We start from the raw sequence: 12,585 nt of genomic DNA, 5'->3' as shown, positions 1-12,585 counted from the left end.
ATAATGATCCCCATAAGCTTTAAACATCTGCCTAGACACAACAGGTGCAGATTTCAATATGTATGTTATGCGGATGACTAACGGAAAATCACTTACCCGCGGTTTTAGATATTTTTAAACAGGATCCCCGCGTGCCGTTAACTTCCAATACGAACTATCATAATCATAGTTTTTGCATTTAAACTAGTTTAAATTGGTCTCTTTGCATTTTCACGATTTTGAACTTCACACAGTTTTGATGGCTATTAATATGCATATTTACACTTAAAAATGTCTGCCAAATATTCAGAACATTTAGACACTTTTTATTACTAGATCGGGAAAACTTGACCATTACGACATATCAAAGAGCGGCTCCACGTGTCCTTAGATTGTACTTAAATTGCAGTTAAATGGCCTGTCTTGAGCGAGTGAGTTATTTTCACTCAATTAAAGAGACAGCGGAGCGCCCTCCTCAGGTGGTCAAAGGTAATATGCTTACTAATTTTAGAAACACTGCAATACATTTTAAAGCCTTGATTTCAAATCATATTAAATAATTAATCAATATATTATATTATCTACAAATCCAAAAAAATGTAATAATGAAATTGTATTTGTCGGTTGTAACTTTTATGCCTATTTTCTGACAGTGTTTCACTTCAGTCATACGCTGTATGGTTGACTATGAATCCAACAGAAGGCAGTGTCAAAGAATGATTGGAAGACTCGTTCCGTGAACATCATAAGATCTGCGTATTCCTGTTACTAATCCTAACACGTTAAATAATTCAAACAGAAATCGTTTCCTTAAAGCTTTCTCAATATTGTGACCTCTGTATAATACATTTTAATAATTTGCCGCGCTTAAACACATTAACTGCAGCTATCCAATGCCAAACATTGCTAATTGTAACGGCGATTAAATTCGGTCTTGCAGCAGATGTAGGCCTACTCATCTAACTAGTGTCTGTATCGTACCAATCACCAAGTACATGCTGGTCTTTTTGTGGCCGCATGGGGGCATTGTTGTGGAGCGTATAAAGATTTCTTGTGAAAATAATTTCCTCATAAATTTCACTCATAAACGCCCTTTATGAGCGATAGTGCCCCCACCCCCCATTTTCAGTATCTGTTTTCCGTTCCTTTGGTTAATTTATAAATCAGTTACTAATAAACTATAAGTCCGTATTTTGTTTTTTTTTGTCTATCCATACCTGGCTGTTTTTATTAAGGACGCGATAAAAAATGCTATTTTTTTGTAGGTTTATTTCCTTATTCCATCATTCTTAATTTTATTATCATTATTTGCGTGTGGGAATCTCGTATTAATGTTTTTAAATTCTGATATAAAACAAATCGGTAAACAAAAAAATGTATTAAAGCTCAGATTGCATCGGTGTGTCCATATACAGGGAAGGGCGGTGTAAGCTGCTGTTAACTAATCAATCTTTCTCAATTTTTCATTTGCTTAAACTTTTCATTCCATTAGATCGAGACTCTAACTGCGAGTGTAACCGCAGTTCTTCTTTGTTGCTTAGCAACAACCTCTCATCAGAGACCGTGGGGGGCGGGGGGGTTAGCAGTTTCTAATTATATGGGTGCGCACACTGCTCCCCAGTCCAGTCCTACGAGTTCGTATGCGAGCGGGGCTTTGGTAGGGTTTTATTTTTTGGGCGATAGTGCGAGAGCCATAACATTTTATCATGTGATTGTCTTTCGAAGACAGTTCGCATCTATACAAAATTAGTTACAGCACAAGACGCTTCCATTCATATATTCTTTAATTTAATAAGTCAATGGATCCTGCTGGGAGATTTTATTACTAATTTAATTTGCGTTTACCCCCTTTCTTTCTTTCGTGAGCTAATTTTTCCAGCTTCTCTTTTTACTTGCACGCACTTCCCACTAGTTTGTCTTCTGAAACCGCATAATTAAAACTTCCACTCGCGTGACACTTGAGTCGTTTAACCGTCGCGTCTCAGACGGCAACAAAATCGCGGGTGTTAGACAGAACGTTGCAATCCAACTGATTTTTTATTGGTACTAAAAAGTTGCCCACTGGATTAGGTATCACCCCAAGGTTTGGCGACATTAATTAAGGCATATTTAAGCACAATTGATGATTACATTTCAACATTTAATAGATATTACATACTCAGCAGATACAATAACAAACATATCATGGTTTGCTGCTGGTTAGGGATCCAAGCCTATGTCCGGATGGAGTTAGGCTCTAATCCTTTGCCTGGCAGAGTAATCATGAGAGCCCTTGAGTATGGCTCTGAACCCCTACTACTTCAGAGGCAGTGGATGCTGGCCTACTGTGCACTCTGACCCCAAGTTTACCTTTGGATAAAAGCATTTGTTAAATAAACAAGTGTAAACTCCATTGAGGTTGTATCTTTACCAATCAATACATGAGATAATTCGGATCTGGATTTCACAAGGTATACTGGGAAAAAAACAGACTAAACAGGGTGTCCTTCACTAAATATTGAAGGAGAGTTGCGTTAAATGTAAGGATGGTAGCAAATTGGGGGAAAAAAAGTTTCAAAAGACAACAGACACACATTCTGAAAATTCATCACCAAATTGATGGTGCTGGCAGTTTTGTTTGTTTGTTACAATAACAAACAATTAGGATATGAACCTAGTTAGTGCCAAGACTACTTTTCACCAATTTCACGTCATTTTGAGTCCTCTGTAATCTAAGAAGCCACCACTGTGGTGTATTTCCATATCAATAGACATTTTAAAGGTGCAATAAAAAAAACTCCCTCAGCACCTGGTTCGTTAATATTAATTGGGACTTCTTTTATAAACCAGGAACGTTTCATTTGTCCCGCCCTCTTCATCAAAGGGCTTCACACGAACTGCTCCCAAAATTAGGACTTGTTACTCACAGAGACAAACGCCCTACGTTCTAAATGAAATGTCGATGGTGCCACAGCACAGGGGGAAGCTTTAAATCAGAATTTCTTAGCAAATGGTTACCTCATAGGTGGAGTCCCATTTTGGCAACAAATTGCATTCACCGGGTAGGGCTATGTTGCCATGGCGCCTGATTAACCACCTTCCCTGTGTATATGTCAACATTAATGACATGATTTACAAGGTTTGTAAGATGCTGCACCTTCATAACAGCAGAAGATAACCCCGGTATATCCTTGTACACCTAGCCACGTTCAGACCTCATTTATAGATTACTTATATGACACCGGCTGTCAATAATCCCATTCATCTTCGATCGCCTGATTCTCATATCCATGACTTCCTGTGTTACTAAAACACTTGATGTAACTATAATTTTCAACAATTTTTATGTTGCGCGTGTTATAAGAATGCTCACAATCATTTAAAATATTTTGGCATTTAAATGCATACATCAAATTTACCTAAAATATATCATGCATTCATTTTAGTGTCAACCAACCAATTCACTTCAAGAATAGTCTAGACTAAGCTAACAAAACAGAGCCTCAAACCTCGTAATTCTGCACATTATCAGCGGACGTGTCTATCAGAAGATGAATTGCCCTGTCTTTCATTCTGCGGAAAATTCACCAAAACCGCGACTTTACGCTGGGGGGGGGGGGGGGGTGCTCATCACACTGCCCACTCCTGTTTCCACTCGCCCTGCCCCCACATAAAGCGAGTTACCGCCCTTTGGTTTTCTCCGCAACCAAGCATGACTACCAGGCCGAGCGTATCTGCCGCCCTGTAGTCTGGGAACTGTAGTCCTTGGCGATTTAATCGGTTTTTGAAAACGACCGCTTACCAAATACAATTCCCATATCAACCCTCGATATAGAGGGCTCTTCTACCCCGTGCAAAAGCAAAGGGAGGTAAACCCGCCTACAAAATAAAAATATTTTTAATGCATCGGGTTTAAATGATTTTACAGTCAGCTTTATATATAAGAAAAATATCAACGCGGTACTAGAGAGAGAATTGCAACAAATAGCAGTGCAAGGTGCCGTGTGGCTGCAAGGTTTCCAAAGGGGGCGTGAATAGGCGTTGATTTTCGTCAGATGTTTAAATATGAATGGGTTGGTCTACAGACGGGGACAGTTTTTTTGTAACTTCGATTGGATACAAATTAGCAATGTTCGCATACAGGAACAAAATACGATGAACGGAACTATAGCAGCAACGCAGCCGGAGGCTGAAGAGGCCGGATATGTCTGCTTTGCACCGTTATTCTAGGGGGTTGATCGCGCTCGGATTTGGCACCGCCCTTCCTGACGGGAGGATCCCCTAGTCAGGGAGAGAAACCTTAGCGGTCGGAGGAGCTACGCCACAGCCTAGCAGTAGCCATTCGTGGAAAAAAATAGGCCGTCCTTCTTCGGGCTTCAGCCAGCCTCTGATTCCATACCGTCCGGCCTTTTTTCTTAAACAACTCCTCTCCGATCTTATTAATGCAGGATGAGTGGTACGTTACCCCCTCCCATCCGTCTCCACCCCTCCTTCTTTCTGCCACTTAGCTAAACCCTTGAAAGATTTTTTTTTAATACTATTTCCATTTCTTTACTATTTTTCATTTGACCTGGTATTTGGGCAATATGTGAAAGAGACAGCCTCTTTTGGGGTGTTAACCTTTACTTCGTATCCATTGGATCGGCTTTGCAACCACGCGTTTTCATATGTTTTGTTATGTAGGTTACAATGTCAAGCGACAAAATGACTGATATTCACTTTCCAGTCTATAGTTCTTCCCGAAGGCTGCATAATATTCATTAATGTCGTTTTGAAACTTTTATTTTTTTTTATTTCAGATAAAAAGAAGGAAGCGATGGCGACAGATGAGGGGAAGGCGTCTGGCGGTGATTATGGCAATAAAGGCAAAACTTCAGGTTCACAGGTAAACCCAGACTGTCATCGCCGCTAACTTGACGTCGATCGCCCCCCACCCCCTTTCGCCATCGAGACACCCCGTCTTTAAATGCACGAAATAACGCGACGTGTCAGCGTTCGAACTCAATTCGCAGGTAATTTTAACTATCGCCCGATTTGCGGGCTGGATTCGTGCGCTGATCAGCAGTGAAGTTTACGGCAGTAGACGAGCAGCAGCCAGCTTATTGTTGTAACAATAGAAATTCGGCAAACGGAGAGTTGAGATGAAGGAGGGAGGCGTTTGTGGACGTGTTGCAACAACAAATAACGATTACCTAAACAATCTTATTCCTGTTCAATATAACCCAGTTGTTCATCAGAGAATCTGTGCTGGGTGAAATCTCTTGCGAGATAAAAATGCATTTTAACGGCTTTAATTCCTTGTTAAATATCTGCCAGCTACATTATTTTAAGTAAAGCTTCTTTATTCTTTGCCGAACATGTAATTCACACACCCACTCTCTTCCTGTGAGCCCGCCCACATTTTGCTATGTGTATGTTTCTTTTTTTCTTTTTTAATTTTTCCGTGTCGATAGGATGCACAGCCGTCTCCCCTTGCGCTGCTCGCTGCCACATGCAGCAAGATCGGCGGCGAGGGGCAGCTTGCGGGACAGCAGCAGTTCATCATCGACCCGAACCAGGGGCTCGTCCAGCTCCAGAACCACCCGCAGCAGCTCGAACTCGTCTCTGCGCAGCTTGCGGGCGGCGGTTGGCAGATATTGGCCACGCCGCCCTCCGGGTCTAAGGATAACGCTGCACTGAGCAGCGGCAGTAGCACCGCCGGCAGCAACGACGGGACCCCGGGCAGGAGAGTTAAAGCGGCCGGCCTGAGCAATGCGCCGGCAGGACAACAGCAGTACCAAATCTTCCAAGTTCAGAACATGTCCAATCCCACAGGCAGCATTCAGTATCAAGTAATACCGCACATTCAGACCGCAGATGGCCAGCAGATCCAGATAAACACAGCGAACGCGGCCGCTGTGAACATGCAGCCCGATCAGATTCAGCTCATCCCCGCGGGAAATAACCAAGTGATCCTCGCTGCTCCGAACCGGGGCGCCACGGCCACTAACATCGTCGCTCAAAACGCGGCGAGCGCTGCAGTTCCCCTTCAGATTCGACCGGGGGTGTCTTTCCCTCTGCAGCTGCAGGCGATTCAGGGCGCCCAGACTCAGATGGTGACCACGCTGCCTATCAACATAGGCGGAGTCACGCTGGCACTGCCCGTGATCAACGCTGTGGCGGCAGGGGGAGGGTCCGTCCAGTTGGCTCAGCCTACAGACGGCGGGGTTTCCAACGGTACTCAGCTGGTGTCCACGCCCATCTCGGGCGTTGGTAGCACGGCGGCGGAATCTACTACGACCACCTGTGCCGGGACTCCCAGCAGCGATACGTCGGATTTCAATACGGTCCTTTCTGGTTCGGGTGCTGTCGTGCAGAAAGGCCAGCCCGCCGACGCGGATGGTGCGGGTCAAATTCAGACGAACGGGATCCAGGCGGCGCAAGACCTGCCGGCTCAAATCCAGCAGGTCCAGATCGTGGGGCAGCCCGTGCTGCAGCAGATCCAGGTCCACCAGCCCCAGCAACAGCTCGTCCAGGGTCTCCAACCACAGGCGATCCAGTTGCAGCCGGGCCAGACCATACAGACGCTCCCACAGCTGCAGGCACTGCAGAGCCCGGCGCAGGTGCTCATTCGGGCCCCGACCTTAACCCCCTCCGGGCAGCTAAGTTGGCAGACGGTTCAGGTCCAGAGCATCCCGCAGGTGCAGGCCGCCGGGGTCCCGCAGCAGCTGGCGCTGGCCCCGGTCACCTCCAACGCCGGCGGAGCCGCCTTTGCGCAGATCGCCCCCATCACCTTGAGCGGGACGCCGATCACACTGAACGCGGCGCAGCTCAGCCCCGGACCCAACATCCAGACCCTGAACATCGCCAGTCTTGGAGCAGGGTTGCAAATGCAGGGGGTGCCCGTTGCCATCACAGGGGTGCAAGGTAAGGCGCTCTTCTCAATAAATAACCTCATTGGGTAGCGTATCATTCAAGTGATGAATAGATAGATACATGCTTAGTTTAATTTGCACTTCATTTTGAGGTATTTTGTGCGATTTTACTTTAAGGAAAATGTTTATAAGTAACATTTTCGGCATTTAGTATTCGTTATATGCCTTATATTCGCGACAGCATCAGACCTATTTTATTTATGGCCTTTTAACAGTATATAAAACAACTAGGCTGTAAGATATAGGATTTTATTTTTATTGGGGTCCATTCCTTGACTGGCACTTAACCTGGTGAATCCCAGTGAAATTTAGGATGTCTTTTGGAAAAGAGTCCTGACCTAGACAGCCAATAATAAAGGTAAAGTCCACAGTTTTGGATGTTACATTTTCGGGGGGTGGGGGCGTCTGTGGCCTGAGGTCCTTTTTCTGAAATTCTCTTTGGGTCTTTTGTGTATCCATGAGGACACGTGGTTGGTGAGCATGACCAGGGTCTGGCTGGGGGGGGAGGAGCCTTCCAGTCAGCTGGGTGATTAGACGGCTCCCCCAGTGTCCCGCCAGTTCTGCAGGGGCTCTAGCAGTTAATCCCTTTATGGTCAGATTGAGAAGTTTTATACATCCCTTGGCTTCTGAAAGATAATTTGGTGAAGTTCCTCTATAATACAATGTTTTGTCAGTTTTGTGGTTTATCAGGCCTCTGTTGAAATGAGTGCAGAAACTTTATTGTAGTTTAGTGCCTCTAGTAAAGTGTAAGCAAAATGCAGGTTTATTTGACCTTTCGTATTTGTCATTGTTTTCTGCGGTTATTAAGGTTACGCCTTACGTCACGGTGATGTCACGCACAACACCATCACTCTGCCAGCAAATTTCCATGGTTGACGGTAAATTCACCCATATGCTTGCATGACAGGCTGGCAAATTGTGGTATCTTCAGGGATGTGGTACTTCTCATTGCGGGGACTCCACGGACTCCTCTAGCTAAGCTACCGCAGTCTTCTGCTCGCGAATCGGCCGTCTGGTCTGGTAGCATCGGGACAGTCTGGGCGGCCTTTTGCCGGAATCTGGATTAGTGATACACCGCGTCTGCATCCATGGAAATGAATGTGTCCCGCAGAAGGTTACAGAATGTGGCGGGTTAGGTTAGGGTTAGGGTTAGGTTAGGGTTAGGGTTAGGTCCCCATGGATGTTACATTGCTTGTAATAGTTCAATTTGTCTAATTTATGTGTGTAGAGTTGTCTAGACCACACATTAAGATAGTGAGTGTAATCATGCAGTCTTCCTTTTGTTTCCCCTCTCTCTCTCTATCTCTCTCTCTATCTCTCTCTCTCTCTCTCCTCTATCTCTCTCACCCCCACAGAGTAAGAGAAGCAAAATTACCAGTAACATGTTTCGCACAAAACTGGAAATCTTGTGAATGTGTATTTATGACCTCATCTGACTTTTCAGGCATTTTACTTTTGCTGTTGATGTGTTCAATTCTTTATTTTTTTTTTACTTAATCATACTGACAGGTTTGATTGCATACAGAAAATCTCCTCTTTTCCTCTATTAATGATGTCAAAGTCAGGTGACATCAAAATGTTAGTTGACATTATTGAACTGAAACTCTGTTACACTCAGACACTTTAGCTGCAAGTCTTCTCCCTGGGACAGAAGCTCTGTGGTCTGTCTGTGCAAAGCCGGGGAACCACAGCAGCCCGACCTTAACCCCGCAGCGTTCTGAGTGATTCTGCCCTTCCACGTAGATTCTCTTTGAGCTTCATTTTTAACAGCATGGTACAGACTTAAAAATGCATAATTTCTTAGGGACTTTCTTACCAACTTCTTTAACCAAGATGCGCAAATTGAGGAGCCATCGTCACTAAAATCTGACAGTAAACTTGAGATCTTAGGATGATATTCAGGGATTCCAGTTAAACGCATAACGAAAATGACGAGTCTGTGAGCGACTGTTCCGGCTGGTGAATCTGTCCCTCCCCCCTGCAGGACAGCAGCAGGGTCAGGGTGGGGTGAAGGTGCAGCCAACTCCAGTGACGGTCACTCTCGGTAGCATCACCAGTGCGGCAGCCCTGAGCGCCGTCAGCCCCGACCAGACCTCGCGCGTCCAGAGCCCCGCCGAAGACGGGCAGCCCACCAAGAGGCTGCGGCGGGTGGCGTGTTCCTGTCCCAACTGCCGTGACGGCGAGAGCAGGCAAGTGTGGCTCGCTGGGGGGGTGGGGGAGAATGCTAAGCTAATGCTATCATATGGGGAACTCGTGAAATTAGGTTAAGCGAAGGTTAAAGACGCTGTTGTAGTACAGTTGGACTAGGGCTGCAAAAAAGTGATATTTTGATAGATTAATCATGTGACAAGACAACCAACTGATCCATTATTGAGCCACAAATGCAAATACTTGAATTAAAGAACATCAAGAGGTATTTTTAAAGTCAGAGTTGTAATAAGAAAACTTTACACAGTGTACAAAATCTAAGGGTGCAGCAGAACATATTCTCATTTATCGGTTCACAGTTTGGTGCAATTTTGGTATAGCAGGGAAGCAGAAATTGTTTTGAATTTGATTTTTTTTTAAAAGTGCGAACACAATTAGGTACAGTTTTAACCCAAACAGCTAGTGTGTATAAGTAGCCAAATAACAGCATAAATTGCTAACTTGTGTGTTATTAAAGGATTATATAGCATTCACTCCAGTGTAATTAATATTTATATATCAGTTTGGATGTCGATATGGACTAAAATGTTAATCATCGTGGTAAATGCAGAACTCCGTTAGATGTGTTTCAGGGCACGAGAGTTTGGTGTCTTTTTGGACTGAGACCAACGGCACCTGCATAAGAATTTGACTGGGTGGCCATCAGCGGCCAGTTAGGGTTAGGGGTGAAAGCTTCCAGCTGGGGGTGGCGTTTGGGGTGGGGGACGGTGCCGGTGGATTTATTGACGTGGGGTGGCGACAGAGGTCACCGTGGCTACCGCTTAGCCCCGCCCTTCAGCCTTGGACACGCCCCACTCACTCAGCCGGTGACCGTCTCCCAGGAACAGCGATCCGGGGAAGAAGAAGCAGCACGTGTGCCACATGGAGGGCTGCGGGAAGGTGTACGGCAAGACGTCACACCTGCGGGCACACCTGCGCTGGCACACGGGCGAGCGGCCCTTCGTCTGCAACTGGATCTTCTGCGGGAAGAGGTTCACCAGGAGCGACGAGCTGCAGCGGCACCGGCGGACGCACACGGGTGAGTAGGCGTGTGCGACCACACGGATGCCGACGCACAAATATGCGCATGCACCTAAAGCTGCACGGAGCTGCACGGGTGCTGACACGCATAAATACTCCTGCATCTGTCCCCCGGCAGGAGAGAAGCGGTTCGAGTGTCCCGAGTGCTGCAAGAGGTTCATGCGGAGCGACCACCTATCTAAGCACATCAAGACGCACCAGAACAAGAAAGGTGGAACGGCGCTGGCCATCGTCACCACGGAGGACATGGAGGACACCGTCGACGACGTGCTGGCATCGCCCAGGATCGTCACCGTGGCGTCCCTGTCACAGGACTCCAACCCGGCCACGCCCACTGCGTCCAGCAGCATGGAAGAGGAGTTTTAGCCCCGCCTCCGAACTTAATGAGGTCCCTTGTTTTGTTTCAGGTCTGCGTAAAACGATGTTGGTGGCTGTTGGGATTTTCTAAACGAGTGTTCGGTGAAGTAGTCATTTTAGAAAGAGCTACTGCAAAAAGAGTATTTCTATATGACTGAATTAAGCACAAATATGGGTAGACAGGGCCCCAGGTCACTGTAAAATCTCTTGCATAAAAATACAATATTCGTCTCTATGCACAAAAGAGCTGTTTCTGCTTGGGGTTCACAGTCATTATAGTGCGAACCGTGGTATCTGAGTAGGTGGATTTTTATACACGTGGAGTGGTGCGTTTTCACGTAGTTTCGAGCTGGTCTAAGTATGTGAGCTCGGAAACGGCGATGGGAGTGCGGTGGATGTTGGTCGGCAGGCCAGAGGGTCTCTCTTTACTTTAAGCCGTCGGCGTCCGTTTGATTGGCATTCAAGGCACCGCGTGCTGTTCCGGTTTCTTTGGTTCTGAAGCTTTTTGTAAAAAGTTCTGATCCAGCATACGTCTCGGTGACGAGGCACGCAGACTCCATCTAAATGGTTCTCTTTTATTGAAGAGTTGGCTGCAAGCTTAATTTCCTTTTGTTTAAGGAAAAAAAAAAAAAGAACGAATACCTTTTTATGTACAGAAGCACACGTGAATAAGTGATGGCTACCTTTCGAACCGCTGTGAGAATGCACCCTCCGTCTCTACAAGAAAACAATCAAGCTTTCTTCTTCTTGATACATTTGGTGAGCGATACGATTGAGACAATCCTTTTGAGACCATGTTTACATTAATGTAAATTACAAATCATATTGTTATATATATATATATATATAATGAAAAAGCAGAAAATTTTCTTGATGTTTATTAACCTGAAGTGTTATATATGTCGTATGATCATGCTACTTTGCCTTAGCATAAACCAGGAGTCCGGAACTTCTCCTTGCAACCCCCCCGACCCCTTCTGGATATTTGTTCCATTCCACCACTAGTTCAGTTAGTTGTGCCGGTGGTGGAGGAATATCCGGGGGGTTTCCATGGAGACAATCTGGGCCCACTGGTATAAATCACATAAAGTGATAGGATTAAAACCCTGGTTCAGTGAGCGGGGTTTGTACAGGTGGTTATTGTATACCGGCCCCCTCGAACACTTTGCTGGTGCTCAGAGGGACGTGTATGATTACACGCCGAAACTAGGCTCTGATGTGCAATAATCCCACGCGCCCCCCCCCCCCCCCGTGTGGAACTGTTTTGAAGTTAATCTTTATTTGTGTTTTGTTTTCGTTTGTCTTCTCGCGTGTCCCATTACGTGTCCCCGTTGCTGTCCTCGTGCTGTCTGTCGTGGTTTCCCCAAGGATCTGACCCGTTTGGCAGTGTTTGTGTCCGGAGACGTGTTTCTTAAGGTGTTCTAGATATTTCGCAATCAGTCCTGCTCTCAGTTTCACGCATTTATTAGTGCTGACAGGAGAAATGAGGCTGTGAAAGACACAGTGAGATTATTGTAAGCTGTCAATTACAGCTGGGTTGAGCCCCACAGCAACAAACAAATTAACCAATGGAAAATGGCTAAGCAGGTGATTGACAGCCTACAATAATCCCACCCACCAAGCCGCATTTGTCCTGTCACAGTATATTAGTAACTGCATTTGGCTAAATTATTTTTGGTGGTTTTACCATTCTCCATTGCATATTGTTTGAAAAAGTGTATTATAATCAAATTCTGAGATTATGTACAGCATGTTTTATTTCTGCTTATAGTAATTGCTGAATTATAACTGTACGGTGCTTTTATATGTGGAAACATAACAGTTTATTTAACAAGCTTTTCCTGTTAAAAAAAATTTAATATTGTTTAAAGCAACATAACTGATACCAAACGATTTAGATGTTTTTTCGTAATATTTTGTGGGACTATTAATTTTTTTTTTTTTACATTTTCTAGGGACATCTCATTTGTAAATCTTTTTCTAAAATATTTGTCACCATGATGTTTGATAATGGTTTTTTTTTTTTGCCAGGTTAGCCTCAAAAACTTCAGTTTCTCAATATTTTTAAAGCAGGAGGTTTGTACAAAGATGATTTATGAACAAAATAAAAAAAATATTGCCTCAATAA

At 44.9% G+C, this 12,585-nt stretch overlaps 1 protein-coding gene across 2 annotated transcripts; it reads left to right on the top strand.

Moving 5' to 3' along the window:
• Window positions 1–3,822: 3,822 nt before the first annotated feature.
• Window positions 3,823–12,585, top strand: sp4 (sp4 transcription factor). Of its 2 annotated transcripts, none has more exons than XM_023817755.2 (6): window positions 3,823–4,414; window positions 4,758–4,843; window positions 5,412–6,864; window positions 8,857–9,061; window positions 9,902–10,098; window positions 10,219–12,585. In XM_023817755.2, exons 1-6 carry the CDS (start codon window positions 4,408–4,410, stop codon window positions 10,464–10,466), a joined length of 2,196 nt encoding a protein of 731 aa, XP_023673523.2. In that variant the 5' UTR covers window positions 3,823–4,407; the 3' UTR covers window positions 10,467–12,585. The 2 variants fall into 2 exon arrangements, with proteins under 2 accessions (XP_023673523.2, XP_023673524.2); XM_023817756.2 differs by lacking the exon at window positions 3,823–4,414 and adding an exon at window positions 4,459–4,637.

This window comes from Paramormyrops kingsleyae, chromosome 23 (genome assembly GCF_048594095.1).
Source record: "Paramormyrops kingsleyae isolate MSU_618 chromosome 23, PKINGS_0.4, whole genome shotgun sequence".
NCBI lineage: Eukaryota > Metazoa > Chordata > Actinopteri > Osteoglossiformes > Mormyridae > Paramormyrops > Paramormyrops kingsleyae.
The sequence above is the reverse complement of the archived record's forward strand: the minus strand, read 5'-3'. Positions and strand labels throughout refer to the sequence as shown.

What these genes read in the sequence shown, in the direction of transcription:
- sp4 (XM_023817755.2), top strand. An exon ending in TGCCGTGACGGCGAGAGCAG is followed by an intron (nt 9,062 to 9,901) that starts GCAAGTGTGGCT and finishes ACCGTCTCCCAG; the next exon opens with GAACAGCGATCCGGGGAAGA. An exon ending in GCACCGGCGGACGCACACGG is followed by an intron (nt 10,099 to 10,218) that starts GTGAGTAGGCGT and finishes GTCCCCCGGCAG; the next exon opens with GAGAGAAGCGGTTCGAGTGT.